The sequence below is a fragment of the Eleginops maclovinus genome, chromosome 13 (assembly GCF_036324505.1).
Source record: "Eleginops maclovinus isolate JMC-PN-2008 ecotype Puerto Natales chromosome 13, JC_Emac_rtc_rv5, whole genome shotgun sequence".
Taxonomy (NCBI): Eukaryota; Metazoa; Chordata; class Actinopteri; order Perciformes; family Eleginopidae; genus Eleginops; species Eleginops maclovinus.
In genome coordinates this window covers 9,879,016-9,893,151 of record NC_086361.1, presented here as the reverse complement: position 1 = coordinate 9,893,151, position 14,136 = coordinate 9,879,016, and the positions used below count along the sequence as shown (strand labels likewise).

The 14,136-nt window shown below is 41.1% G+C and overlaps 1 protein-coding gene across 1 annotated transcript in view; it reads right to left on the bottom strand.

Annotated features, from left to right (window-relative positions):
* The window catches only part of samd12 (sterile alpha motif domain containing 12), a 93,369-nt gene that overhangs the window by 51,147 nt on the left and 28,086 nt on the right, over window positions 1–14,136 (bottom strand). The window contains exon 4 of the mRNA XM_063899939.1: window positions 3,816–3,956. Within this exon, the coding sequence (XP_063756009.1) occupies window positions 3,816–3,956 (141 nt within the window). The remainder of the gene's footprint in view (window positions 1–3,815; window positions 3,957–14,136) is intronic.

The window sequence follows — 14,136 nt, the reverse complement described above, 5'->3', positions numbered from 1 at the left end:
ATAAAGTTTCGAAAAGACAGTCTGTTTTGGGGCGGCAGTGGCTCAGTCTGTAGGAAATCGGCCTTTGGACTGAAGGGTCTCCAGTTCATGACCCGATCGGACCAGAAACAGGTTTTATACGAGTTGCTGTTATGCAAATGGGAAAAAGCGTGCTTAGATTTGACTGATGTGTTTGCTTTGTTCATTTATGAAGCTTGTTCACTATTTGCCATTATTATGTCAAGATACTAGGCGCAAACAATGTTAACAGCACTACTGATGTCTTGTGCAATTAGTGTGCAATTAGTGTCCAAAGCTGTACTCAATTTATATAATCACGTATATTGTCGAAGTGGGTCAGCATGCTTCAGACTATGTGCTTTTTAGTCGAATGATGTCTAAAACCATCTCCACTCAGTCTTCCTGAAACTGACGCGCATGTTTGCAGTGATTGGGAAGAGATGAGAAGATAAGCAATATTTGAACTTCTTTATCAAGCTCTTTTTGTCACTCTCCCTACAGCTAGAGTACTCATGTCATCACTTAGAAGAGGTTTCAGGGGGAATGGTGGATCTGAGTACTCTGCACTGACTCCTAAGGGCCACTATCAGGTCGACACTCAGAGGCCGTTGTTTGGGTATCACTTTCTATTTGGAGCCCCTCTGTCCGCCTCTGCTGACGGTAAGCAATAAGCGATGAGCCTCCACTCTTAGCTGTCCTCGTGGCACAGGGAGACAGAGAGAGAGACAGAGACAGGGGAAATCTAATTATTTCCCTCCCATGGCCCAGCAAGCCTTAAAGGTTAATCACTGTCCGTCTAGCTAATTCTGTCTGGGTACACTGCAGTAATTACAACACCTCGCTCCATCTCCTGCTCTCACATTTTTCTCTATTGTGCACCTTTCTCACTCCAGCGCTCAGTTCTGCACCCTCTTTCTTGATATATACGCTTCTCTCGCTCTTCCTGTCTCTCATGCTCCAGCATGATTGTCTTCCCATATAGATGGACCTCTGATCTCTCACATATCCTGTCAATGCCTGGGGACTTCACTTTTTCAGATAATGTTTACCTGCTCTTGATAAAAAAAGTAGGATAATTCCACTACTTCCATCAACACAACAAACCCATATCATATTGACCACTTTCCCTTTTACAGAACAAATGCTGTTTAAGTTCTCGTCGGTTGAACTTAGGCTATTTTTTTTATCCATATTCAGATACTAAACTGAACACTTCCTGCCAATAAAAAACATTTCCTAACAACATGGTTCACATTCAAGCCTAGGGGGGTCATATGGCAAAAAAGCAAGGGAGCCTCCTAATGTGAAACATCTACAGGAAGTGTTTAAATGAGGCAATAGAACAAAGGAAACTCAAGGTGGAAGAATTATTAACTGTTATTGAATTCTGGCTTTGATTTGAGTGCTTGCAGTATATTTATAGACTATGTAATATATACATAAATATTTCGCAGGTACAGAAATGCATTTGTCTTCCATCAGGTCTCAGAGGGAGAGAGGAGTAGAATAAGGGTTTCCTTTTCTCACCTCCTTTCTATCTCACACTCCTCACTCTCCATTCTCTCCATCTTCACACTTACTGTCTCTTCCCCAACTCTTCCCACTTTACCTCCCCTTCCTTTCTTTCTCTTCATCATCTCATCACCACTCCTGCTACCTTCCACTTCACGTCTTTCTCTCTCTGACTCGGCTTCCTGCTGGTTACAGCTGTATTTCCCTCTAGGAAGAGATCGAAAAATTGCGCCTTTAGCCTGGAAATACTCCACCATCTCTTCTCCTTCCAATTTCTTGCTACCTGCCAAAAGCAACTCAGGACACTATAAATACCTCTAGTTTAATTTCACCTCCTTTTTCTCCCTGTTCCGCATGCGTTACTTAGTTATACAGCTGGTAAATATACGGAAAAAAATCAACCAATACAATATCAAATAAAGGTTGTTTGTATCTGAATGAATGTGTTTAATTCCAAGACCATTCCATCCCTTATAATGAATTATTACTTCCTGTGAGGATTCGCAGGCGTTTATACATAATTCATCTCATGCAAAACAGCATGTACATCCAATTTCCTGAAATCAAAATATATACACCCCTCTCCGTCCACATCTTGTTGTTTACATTTCCATATTCCCTTCATCAACCACTTTTCTTTCCCCGAGGCACAAGTAGCCTCCACTAACAGGCTGCTTCCTTCTGAGGCCAGCAGCCTAACGCTGCTGAGGCAAGGTGAGCCGTCGCTTCCCATATCATCAGTACAGAGGTGAGGAGACGAGAAAAAGAGCGGCAAAGCAACCACGAGAAGGCTGAGAGTAGCCCTCAGCAAAGTGTCATCACTCAGCTAAACTCTCAATTGCACTCTCTTTCTCTTTCTATTTTCAACTTGCTATAGGGGACTAAACAGCAGCGGGGGATAGGAGCTGCTTTATTACACTCCAAATGTTTTCCAAGAATTTCGCAGAGTGACAAAGATCCCTACAATTTGTTTCTCAGCCCCTGCGGCAAGGCCCTGCTTGAGAGTCTGTGTGCAGACGGGCTGCTGCTGAAAGAGGTGATGGAGGAGGGCGGCTGCTAGAAGTGCTGATGAAGAAAATACGAGAACTGAGAATCACCGGGTGAGACGGAGAAGGCGAGGAGAGGATGCAGGTGCTGTTGTTATGAAACAAGCTATAGAGAAAGCATTGTGCAAAGTGAGAAGTGTAGACAGTAAAGATATAAAGTTGAAGTGAGAAATGTGCTACACTGTGGATATATAGGGAAATATGACGGTGGTCCCTGTAACAGACAACAAATGTGTTATAATGAAATGCAAATTCTGTAAATTAAATACAGAAAAGTTAATCGAGGGGAGCTGGATAGTGCTGGAGTCAATTACATGCGTCTTTGTTTAAAGGTCAAATTCAATACACCCAACATTTAAATCAGTTTGAGTATACTTTATCTGTGTGAATAGACAACATGTTTAAGTTATGATTATAAGGGTTTGTTGGAAAGTTAAAATCGTTATTCCAGTACTGCAGCGCTAAACCTTCACACAACGACAACATTCTCTTCTTAACAACAGCTACAGTGGGTGATGGACACATGTAATCACAACTTTGTTGAAAAGTCTACATTTAAAGCAGCAGTCACATGTGTTGGTAATGTTGAAGCTGGGTGACAAATTGACTACACAAAGAGGTAGTTGAAGAACTCCTGTAGCCGGCAAGCTAAGATGGTGCAACAAAAATAACAAGCCAAAATAGCTTTTTGTTTGTTGCCCTTTGGCAATCAAAGATCTACATGCAAGTGTTCATCAAAGTTGATCAGCTGATCACAGTTTCCATTGAAATGAATTGATTTCACGGCAAGATTCCTGCATTGTAAGTCACATCATAGTAGCAGGATAGCTGAGGACAACATTGAGAAGTTTTTACATATAATGACCAGTCTGTGATCACTGTACACCAAAAGATACCCAAAGAAGAAAAGCTGTCCATGGCTCTTGGGAGTTGCATAATCATTTCTGATTCACCACTTCTTGTGAGCTTTAAAACATGCAGTGATTGCCATGACTACAGATGGCATGCACATAAATGCTTCACAGTAAATGGTTTGAATATTTATCAGAATGTGAGATGTCTGTGTCCTTGTGAATAATCTTTACCCGCGAGTGAACCAAATACAGTATGTGCTCTTAAAACCCTATGTGTTTTTTAAGCTGGTGTAATCTAATTATTATGCAAAATTAGACAAATATTATGATGGTGAAATGTATACATGTGTTTTATGTATTTAATGATGGACTGTGTTTCACAGAGGGAGAATGGGTGCTGTACCTTGTGTGAGAAGTTGAAGGGTCCTGACTTCCTCCCGGACGCGGAGCTGCAGGACCTGCTGCAGGATGTGTTGCCTCTGGGCTTCCTGCATGATGCCCATTCTTTCCAGCTTTCTGTCTGTCAATCTCATCAGAGCTCGCCCTAAGCAGGAGGGGGAAAAAAGTCTGAAGGTTAAGAGACAGAAGGAGCGGGATTAAATATGCACAGCTAGAGACACTCTAAAAGGGTAAGGATAAAGCATCCATAGCAGAGTAAGAACAGAGAGCACACAAACAAACTCGGAAAATTACAGCAGCAATAACTCTGCAGTGTTAGTTGATAGCATAGCTTTTCTAGGCTGCAACATGTTTTGACAGAAAAACTAACTGTTTATAAAAAATACGTCGCCCATTATGCGTGTGTCAATTAGTCTTACACACAGCATAACTCAATGTGAAGCACAGTCTTCTGAACCACAACACGGGTTTTCCATAAATATCTGTAATGTATGTCCCTTGAGCTATAATACCTTACAGTTCCTTCCTTAATTGCAAATCCTTGTATAAAATCCATAATTTAATCATCCAATCAGTGTCGATGAGGGGGATTTGGGCTGCTGGTAAAATGCGAGTCGAGTATGGCGTAATTATTAACGCTTGTTACGAGTGCCTTTGTAGCATGTGGGATGGTAAGCAGATAGGAAGATAATTCAGGGTAATTACTAGGCGTTAGGTTGGACTGCGAGAGCTCCCTTTACTCTTTTGTCCTGATGACACCCTTGGCAAGAAACTGTCTTTGATTGGATTCAAGCCAAGGGGAAAGATCAGTCCCGATTGGCTCGTCGAAGTAAGTCTATCCCAGTGTTCTCATATTTTCTCTCTCGTGTTCCTGTTTCCTCTCTCTCTCAGTCACAGAATTAAACTTAACAAATACATATATTCATTAATTACAAAATATATAGAGTTTTTAATTTGGTAAACTTGCTTTTTTTATGTTCCTTTCTAAAAACAACAATTGAGAGAAAAGGCCAACTTTACGTCTCTTGACTTATTTGGAAAATATTTTGTCTGTCGTTTGATCACACACCATTTTGCTATCATAGCATAAAAGATAGCAGTTTGGGAAGCTTAGTACCCTCTGAGTGTTGGTGGTATAATGTTGATCATGTTAGGCCAATTTTCTCCGCCTTAACAAAGGCAACTCCTCGCTAGGTGTACGCCGTGATGGGTGGTACAATGTAAAACACAGTTGAGATGCTTCCACGCAAAATGCCGCTAGATTTTCCCATTACATTAAAATTGGGGAGCAAACAGAGTCATACAGGCTTAGAGGAGAAAAGACCATATGGAATGGGAAGATGGGAAGAATGAGATTACTGAGTTAGAAAGAAATAGAAGACTGATGAATCGAATGTGGGGCAGAGGGCGGAACAGTTGGGGAAAAAGGGAGACGTACAAATTGACTGAAGAATACCATTGTTACTTGCTGTTATGAGTCTATAAATATTGACCAACCATCACTTGGCACCACATTCTGTAACCAAAGATAGATCGGCATGGCAACAGATGTTCACTTTTGCCCTGCTTCAGTAGCCTATCTTAAATAGCGGGAGTATAACAGATAAAACACAGCTCTCAGAGGGTTCAAACAGCATCTTTTCTTATCTATATCATGGCATACTTACTGTAGAGACGTTTGAGCAGAATCAATCTTCTTCACATCTTACATTTGGCAAAAAAGAAACTATGGTGTACACCAACATGTTTAACTTTTCGTTCAACAAAGTTCTCCTGAAATACAAGTCATTTTCAGCTGTGTACTTTTGAAACATGTCACCATTTTAGAAATGTACTTATTTAAAAAAAGACCCAGGCCTCCAGGACACCAATACAGAAAATCAGGATGAATGAAACCTGTCAGTTGTAATATAGAATTGGTCGTTAAAAATCATTAAGCATTAATGTTTAATTCACTAAAAAAGGTTTTCCTGCAGATTACATTAGGATTTATCCCCTAACAGCTTTTAACAAGAAGTGTATTAATGTGGGCAGGTGGATGACTCGAATAAAAGGAGCTTGTCGGTGCCTGCGAACAAACTGCCAGTTCTGGGCGGTGGATGCCAAGGCGCCGTATCAGCAGTGTGGAACAGCTTCTGTAAGGAGTCCAAGCTTTCACTGTCTCGCCCTGCAGTTCTGAGCCATTGGCTTCGACAAAACCCACCAAGCCTCAGCCGGGGATCCTTCAAACCACAATTAATACACTGAGCAGTGTAGCATGGCCTGTGAGGAGAGGATGGAGGAGAAAATTGGTCAAGAGGAAATAAATGAGAAAAGAGGGAGGGATACTCGAAGAAAAGTTGAATGCGAAGTTATTATAGAAAAATATTGCATCAGTTGTAATAGTCATCTCGAACGACAAAAAGACCACGACGAGGCCGTGCGGTGGTGCAAAAATATTATGTCAGCTTACTGCATGGACAAGTTTACAGACCTATGATGGCATGGCTGCCTCATTTCATGTGGCAGGTCGACACAAAAAGACAATGGCAAAAAGAAGACATGGCAGAAAATCATTAACTCTTGACTGTAAACATACATTTTACACACTCAGGCTGTAAAACTGCTGTCCACCCCTCCTTTTACAGCAGGGAAGGCCTCTTGATCTGTTAAATCACTCTACTGCGCGTTTGACTTTTTGTTTTTTATTCCATCCACTTACTCTGTGGTCCTGTCACTACAACTCGTTTTATGTCAGAGTATTGATTGGATTCAGATTTCTCTCATCTCTATGACAGCTGACAGAATCCTTTCTCTTGTCTTCTCCCCCAATGCCCCACTTTCACAATAGTTCCTTTGAAATGCTAGGCTTCTTGAATTTCAGCACACGTTGAAGATTTTACCAGAACGTAAAAAGATCACACTACAAGTAGTACAGAAGTACCCCATTTAATTATAACTAGAAATTATAAACTGAATTATGGACCGATTTTTTTTATTTCCAATGGCAATTTTCAAAATCATTACCAAATCTAAGCTAAACATTTAGATATTTCTTCAAAATACCTGTATTCCACATATTTTATGAAAGACTTTCTGACAAAACGCCCCCAGACTGTTAGACTAGGCCCCCCACCTCTCCTCCACCCTTACACTCAGTACCGGCACCCCCCAGGGCTGTGTGTTGAGCCCCCTTCTCTTCGCCCTTTATACCCATGACTGTGCCCCCAGCCATCCCATCAATACCATCATCAAGTTTGCGGACGACACAACTGTGGTTGGACTTATCTCAGGAGGTGACGAGACAGCCAACAGGGATAAAGTCCAAAGACTGGCAGCGTGGTGTTCAGAGAACAACCTCCACCTGAACTCCTCAAAAACAAAAGAAGTTATAATAGACTTATGGAAGTGCAGACCCCGATCCACTATACATCAACGGGGATTGTGTGGACAGGGTGCCCGTTTTCACGTTCCTGGGGATGCACATCACTGAAGATCTTTCCTGGACTACCAACACCACCGCAATAGTCAAGAAGGCACAACAGCGACTCTACTTCCTGAGGATACTCAGGAAAAACAACCTAAAGGAGAAGCTGCTGGTGTCTTTCTACCGCTGCTTCATCGAGAGTGTGCTAACATACTGTGTCTCTGCATGGGTTGCCAGCTGCTCAGCAGCGGACAAGAGAGCCCTTCAGAGGGTCATCAACCGCACAGAAGATCATCGGCTGCTCACTGCCCTGCTTGGAGGATTTATTCAGCTCTCGCTGCTTCAGTAGAGCAGCCAACATACTGAAAGACCCATCCCACCCCGGACATCATTTGTTTGACCTGCTGCTCTCTCGCAGACGCTTCAGGTCCATCAAATCACGAACAAACAGACTTAATAGCTTCTACTCCAGAGCCATACGAGAACTGAATACTGCCAAACACTGACACTGACAACACTGATGATGGAATTCTACTCTTAATTTCATCTGCACCTTATGTATATATTCCAACTGCACTACTGTACATAGGGCCACGGCAAGTCGGAATGCGCAATATCCTGAAGTGCAATATCTCGCTGCCAATGATAGAAGTTATTGTGTCGTATCGTTAGTGTGTCCATTTGCTTTGTATTTTTTGTTTTGTTTTGTTATATATATATATATATATATATATGTATATATATATATATATATATATATTTTGCACAATTGCTGTTTGTTGTGTGTGAGTGCACCGTCAGGATTGCCACTCAATTTCGTTGTACTTGTGTGCAAGGACAATAAAGGAATCTAATCTAATCTAATATTTAATGATGTGCTCCTCAGAGCAAGGGGGAAGCCATGAATAACTTGGCTGAGACCAACAGTCTACTCAAAATCAACTCAGTGAAACTTCAACTGTAGGCAAAGAGCAGAGAGGACAAGCCACGCATGTGAAGCCCTCCTTTTTTCCCTATATTGGCAATACTTTTGGGCATTTTCCAAATTTAGCAAAATAAGGTTCAACTGCACAAAATCCAATTTTAAGTTCTCTTTACTTCCAGTCATGAATTCGCTGTTCAATGGAGTTGCAAAATTGGACCAGAATGGTATTATTCATAAAAAACAACAAACAATCAACTTTCAGTTCAACAAGCCTCTGTTGAAAGTGTTCTCCGTGTTTACTGGGTCAGCTCAATCATTTGCTATGATCTTTTGATTTACTTTATGGTATTTCATCGCTACCATCAGGTGGAGCTTTTGATCAAAGTGTACTGAAGTGTTTTTATTCAGGTAATGGGTGTTAAAGAGGGAAAGTACACCCCTGGAAATGCTTCCCTTTTGATTCTGTATTTTGGTGGCTCTCTGGTTGGGTGGTGGCACAATTCTACATTAGAAGAAGCAGTAGCCTGTACTGTAATGTCAAGGTGTATTAGAAAAAACTGGTTTCATCTTCTCCCTAATTGAAAATGTGGAAAGAAATAAGTGGGTTGGGAAAATACTGTCCTTCCTACAAACTAACCCACATATCAGTCAAGCTATGTTATGAAAATACGGCAGTAAAATACGGTAACTTGCCACCCTACATCTTTTTCGTCATGCCTCCCAAGCTACCCCCTTCCTCACTGTCACTTTCCTGTCCATGTACTATCTTGACTACCATGCTTTTCAGCTCTCCCTGGAATGAGGTAAATAATGTCTTCCGCTCTTTCTATAGGAGGGTTAGTAGATCGAAGAAGAAGAGCTGCTGCTTTCCCTGAATTCTAAAAAAGGTCTCTCCTCCACCAAATTCATTGATTCACATCCAATAATTTGTATTTTATGAAAATGTAGTTTATGAAAATGTATGATCAGTTATATTGTTCTGAATGGATTTTTATACCCGGGCCAAATAGGAGTCACACATGTATACACACATACTTTACTGAATCATACACAAACACATTGTCTCAGGGATTAAGATTAATGAGTGGTGGGTGAGCAGCAGTGTTGGGCTGAAGCAGATTAATCTACGGCTATAGGCTGGCACCACGGCTGTGATGAATGGGCGCTTAAAGTACACACACACACACACACACACACACACACACACACACACACACACACACACACACACACACACACACACACACACACACACACACACACACACACACACACACACACACACACACACACACACACACACACACACACACACACACACACACACACACACACACACACACACACACACACACACACACACACACACACACACACACACACACTAATTATGGCTGTGTGTGGGGCAGCTACGGGTAAAGACAGGAGTAGACATGCAGGTAAATTGACCCTCTTCTCCCTCTAACTACAAAAATCACACCCTTCAGCCCTGACTGGTTTTGGCAGCTGTGTTTGAAGCCGGTGATATGGTTGGAGGATGTATTCTAGGACTACTTCTCCTAAGGAAAATCATTGGTCACACTTACAGTATTTCTCAAATCTCGCATGCAGATGCGTTCCCATATGCATGACCTCTAGGGACGAATGTCAGTGAGCTGCATCTTGCATCCTGCAAGTGCTGAATGTGCACTAGGCTTTTGTCAAGCATTGAACACCATGTGACTGTCTGCTAGTAAGTTTACTCCTTGCTGCCATATGTGATCGGATCTTCCTCGCGAACAAAAGTAGGATAGCACAGATTTAGATACAACAAGCCATCGATGACAAAACATAAACTGAGGCAGCACCGGGCACACACTTCACTTGGTTTTCACTGTGATATGGAGCGGCTTGCAGTCCATAAAGTAAATGGTGACTGATTGTCTCAGTGACAGAGTTGCTTGTAGCCCTGCAGCTAAAAGGTTGCAGCCGCTGAGCACCTATGATCCGATGCTAATGCTATTTCTGACCGTAGGAGAGGATGATCCTAGAGAGGAGGGCTCAGTAGAAGTAATGAAACAAGTCCAGCCAGAGAGAGAGACACACAAACGCACACCGATAATAAGGCTCCTCAGTCCTGAACTTGTCACAGCAGCAGTAGCCTCATGCTGATTTCGCCAGTACTGATCTATTTCAGTTTGCCGATCATTATGCTTCAACTCTGTTGGTTAGCCACAGCTAACAACCTGTAGACAGCTCACAGGGAATTCAGCACTGTGGAGTCTGTATGGATTACTGAAATCACTGTTAGGTTTACTGTGGAGCTAACTAGCTGGTACGAGTTTCCGTGGTTATTATGGAGGGATTGCTAGCTGTGATTTCAGAGACATAACATCCTGTCATAGGTGAAGGAAATTGCAAAGACTTAATGTGAACCTTTTTAGACTTACTGATTATTTGGGTTATTAAAGGATAATCCTGCCGTGCATGTTAGACTTGTGAGCGTGTTCAATGTCAGCCGACACATCACACACACGGCCTTGAACTCACTATTGAAGAGAAATTTGTCTGGGAGAGATTCAATATCATCTTTGTCATCTTCATCAGCTTCCAGCAGTTTTATTAGGAGAGCTATGTTCATATAATAATTCCTTATTACATTGGTGTTGTATTCCTCCGCCAAACGGTCAACTTGCAGCTTTCATTCATGTCTGTCTAAAATGCCATTACTTCATTATTTTATGTCATTAGAAATGTGTGTGTAATAGTAACTATTCTATAGCAGTGGCCAAATACACAAGTTTTGAGATTGTAGTGACACTAAGACCGATAAGTCCACTGAGCTTTAGTGACGGCAGTGTAGCACCCGTCCTATTTGTATTTTACTCTGTTTTAAATTATGCTTTTATATTGCATTTCTTTGCTTCATTCAAAGCACTGACCTTGAGGTTTGAAAGGTGCTATACAGTAAAGTTGAGGAAGCTACTTCCTAACAATTACTTTACACTCTGAATTACGGGAAGGGATTTTAGTAAACAAAGCAAAAAGTAATTACATTTGCGAGAACAAATTGACAATGTATGCCATATGACATTCTTACAAGATATAATTACAAAATTGACCATGTTGAGTACGGAAAGCTTGCAAAGGAAAGATTAAAAAACAGCAAATGGTCAAACTTCATGCTAAAGATTTCCATGCGTTGAGTCCCTATGATGTGTAAAATGTCCTCAAAACAGTTAGTAATTTTATTGAAAATATGATGCTTACAAGCCCAGACCGACATTATTTAAGTGACATAAAAAAAATACATTTACATTTCTGTAAACATTAGATGAATCATGGAATAATTTCATATTTTTATAAACTATAAACACATACAGCTCAAAATCATTTGAAATGTTATCAAATGGCATTTTTGACTAGTGCAATATCCTAATCACAATATAATATTTGGTATGGGGAAAGTCTGTGGAAATGTCACTCTAAAGGAAGTTATGTGTTGCTGTAAAGAATCCCAGACTAACTGTAATCTAAAACTTGTTTGTAACAGATCCCTAAAATAAAATCTCACCATGATTAATTTAATAAATGCTTTAATGGTAATGTGAATAATGTTTCAAAGATGATAATACCCTCTAATATCTAATATCATATCGCACATTGGTTAAAGCAATCACAATTAGTAGTTTTTTCTAAAACATGCAGACGGTCTAAAACCCTAAATGAATGCAACACATGCCTACAACACTGCCTGGTATTAGCTTTTCTAAGCTGGAGAGCAAACGGAGAGCAGTACTCCGTGAGAAGATTACTCTGATTGGGACTGTAATCACCTAGCCTAAGAGTCCTTGTGTCTTTCACCAAATCTCTAATTGTCTTGCGATGATCATTACTAAAGGCTCACTAGGGGTGTGATCGGAGTCTTTTTCTCCCCTTTGTGGCAGGCCAAGGCTTTCCTCTGGACAGTAGTTGTAGTTAGAACATTGAAAAATGTAAAATAGGGGAATACAGTTTAATATTCTCTGTGTTTGTTCATCATCAACAGTTTCAGTAGTGAAACTAAGAGTGTGTGTATAATGAGCCAAACCACACTATTTATGTAACTGCTCCACTGCACGTCATTCAGTCTCGGAAGATTCATTTCCAAACCCTCCATATGGAAAAGCAAGGACGACATTTACAAAACATTCAAATTGGCAGAGCAGTAATTAATTTTATATTACACATTACATATAATCACCTTGCCAATGGCATCATTAACCGCGATTCCTTCTGTCGGCGGATCAAATTGTCCCCCAAACAGCTCATCAGTTGCGAGCTGTTCAAATTTCCCTTTTGGAAATTACACAAAACAATGGGCACCAGAGGAGTCGTTTTGTGGCTCTTGAGTTGATTTCGTTATTATTATGCCGCAGCCATGTTAAGTCCCTTTCACTCGTTTATACCAGTTCTCTCTATTAGACAGCAGCACTTTTATTACAGCAGTCTGTGGCGCCTTCAGGATCCATTGTCTCATCCCTCAAGTGCCGTTAAGCCCTGTTTCAGGGTGTCTTTGTCCTTCTTTTAAAAACAGTGTTTATCACCTTTCATGCTTTTCTTCAGCTCATCAAATATACATTTTGTAGCCAGCATGAGACCTTCTACTGGACGGGGGATCACGGCCAGAGCCAGGCAGGCGGGCTGGGTTTTTTTTCAAAGTGGAGGGATGATGGATAAACCAGAAGGGGGTCGAAAACAGACCTTCAGAAAAACTGAAGTGGTATAGTGTGAGCCGCTGAACACAGGCCGCCCTTCATTAAACCACTAATATTACAGGCCATTAATTATTCAGAGTAAGGTCTTATGACACCATACATCAAGGGGTATCAGGAGGCTGGTTATTAACTGACCTGGGTGTTCCTGTGTGAGGAAAAACTGTTGAACCGATGCCTGGTAGAAAAAGTATTCCAAATTCATACTGCACTCAATTCTCTATTTTTATCAAGGCTAAAGAATTTTCCAAAATGTTGTTTTCTTTCTCTTTTACCCTGGGTGTTTAGGGGGCCTTTCATATGTCTGTGTCCAAGGACCAGTTTTCTCATAATCAATCCAAAGCTATTTCAAGTTGCATTTAGCAGCTATTTATTGATACTATGTCACATTAGAGTACTTGAAGTTTTTTAATTGCGCAATACTTTTTGACACTGACTAATGGATAAACAATGCTCTTATTATTAATGTACAGTTTGTTAATGTAAGCCCGAACACATTTTTACTCATTTACAAATGTAACCCCCACCCCTGCAGCCAGCCTTTACAGCTGCATATCATTCTTAGTATGCCTTTAGAGGCACTCTGACGTTCCAGTGTGATGTAATGGACTCCTTTGACAGAAAATATAACTTAACAGTGACTCACCCTTTTTTCCCCTCTGCCATCGCCTTGCTTTCATTACCTATGTCATCACACCTTTTGCACTGATTACATCTAAGGTATCGGAAATTGTGTGTTTAACTAATTTTTCATGCCAGGCAACTCTCCCACCAAAAGAGCTTTGTCCTTGTAATTACAAGGGATTAGGGACTAATATCTAATTATGCCTTAATATGCTTTAATGCATTTTTAATGACAGCTGGGTGTTAAAGTCAAATTCGCCGCCGTCTCCGATGGGGGAGGGAGGTGAAGATTGAGGGAGGGAAAGGGTTTCCTGGCAGCTATAGGCTGCAGGGAGGATGGGAAACATTGATTTCTTTGGCTGAGGTTACAGGAGCCTAGCAGGGAGGCAGCTGCTGCATACTGAAGGCATTCTGCGTTAAAAATGGTGCACCAGCACTGATACGCAGTAAAATGCATTTCCCTCGCCACTGTTTTATGTCAAAGGAGGGGAGGACACAAATGTCTGTTTGAATTATGATCTGGAATTGAGACTGTCTATTGATTTTGCAGTTTATGAAGGGATGACTATGTTGCCAAGACAAGTGAGATTTGAGTACTGCTGGCAGCTGTAAGGAGAACTGAGTATTCTGTTGGATG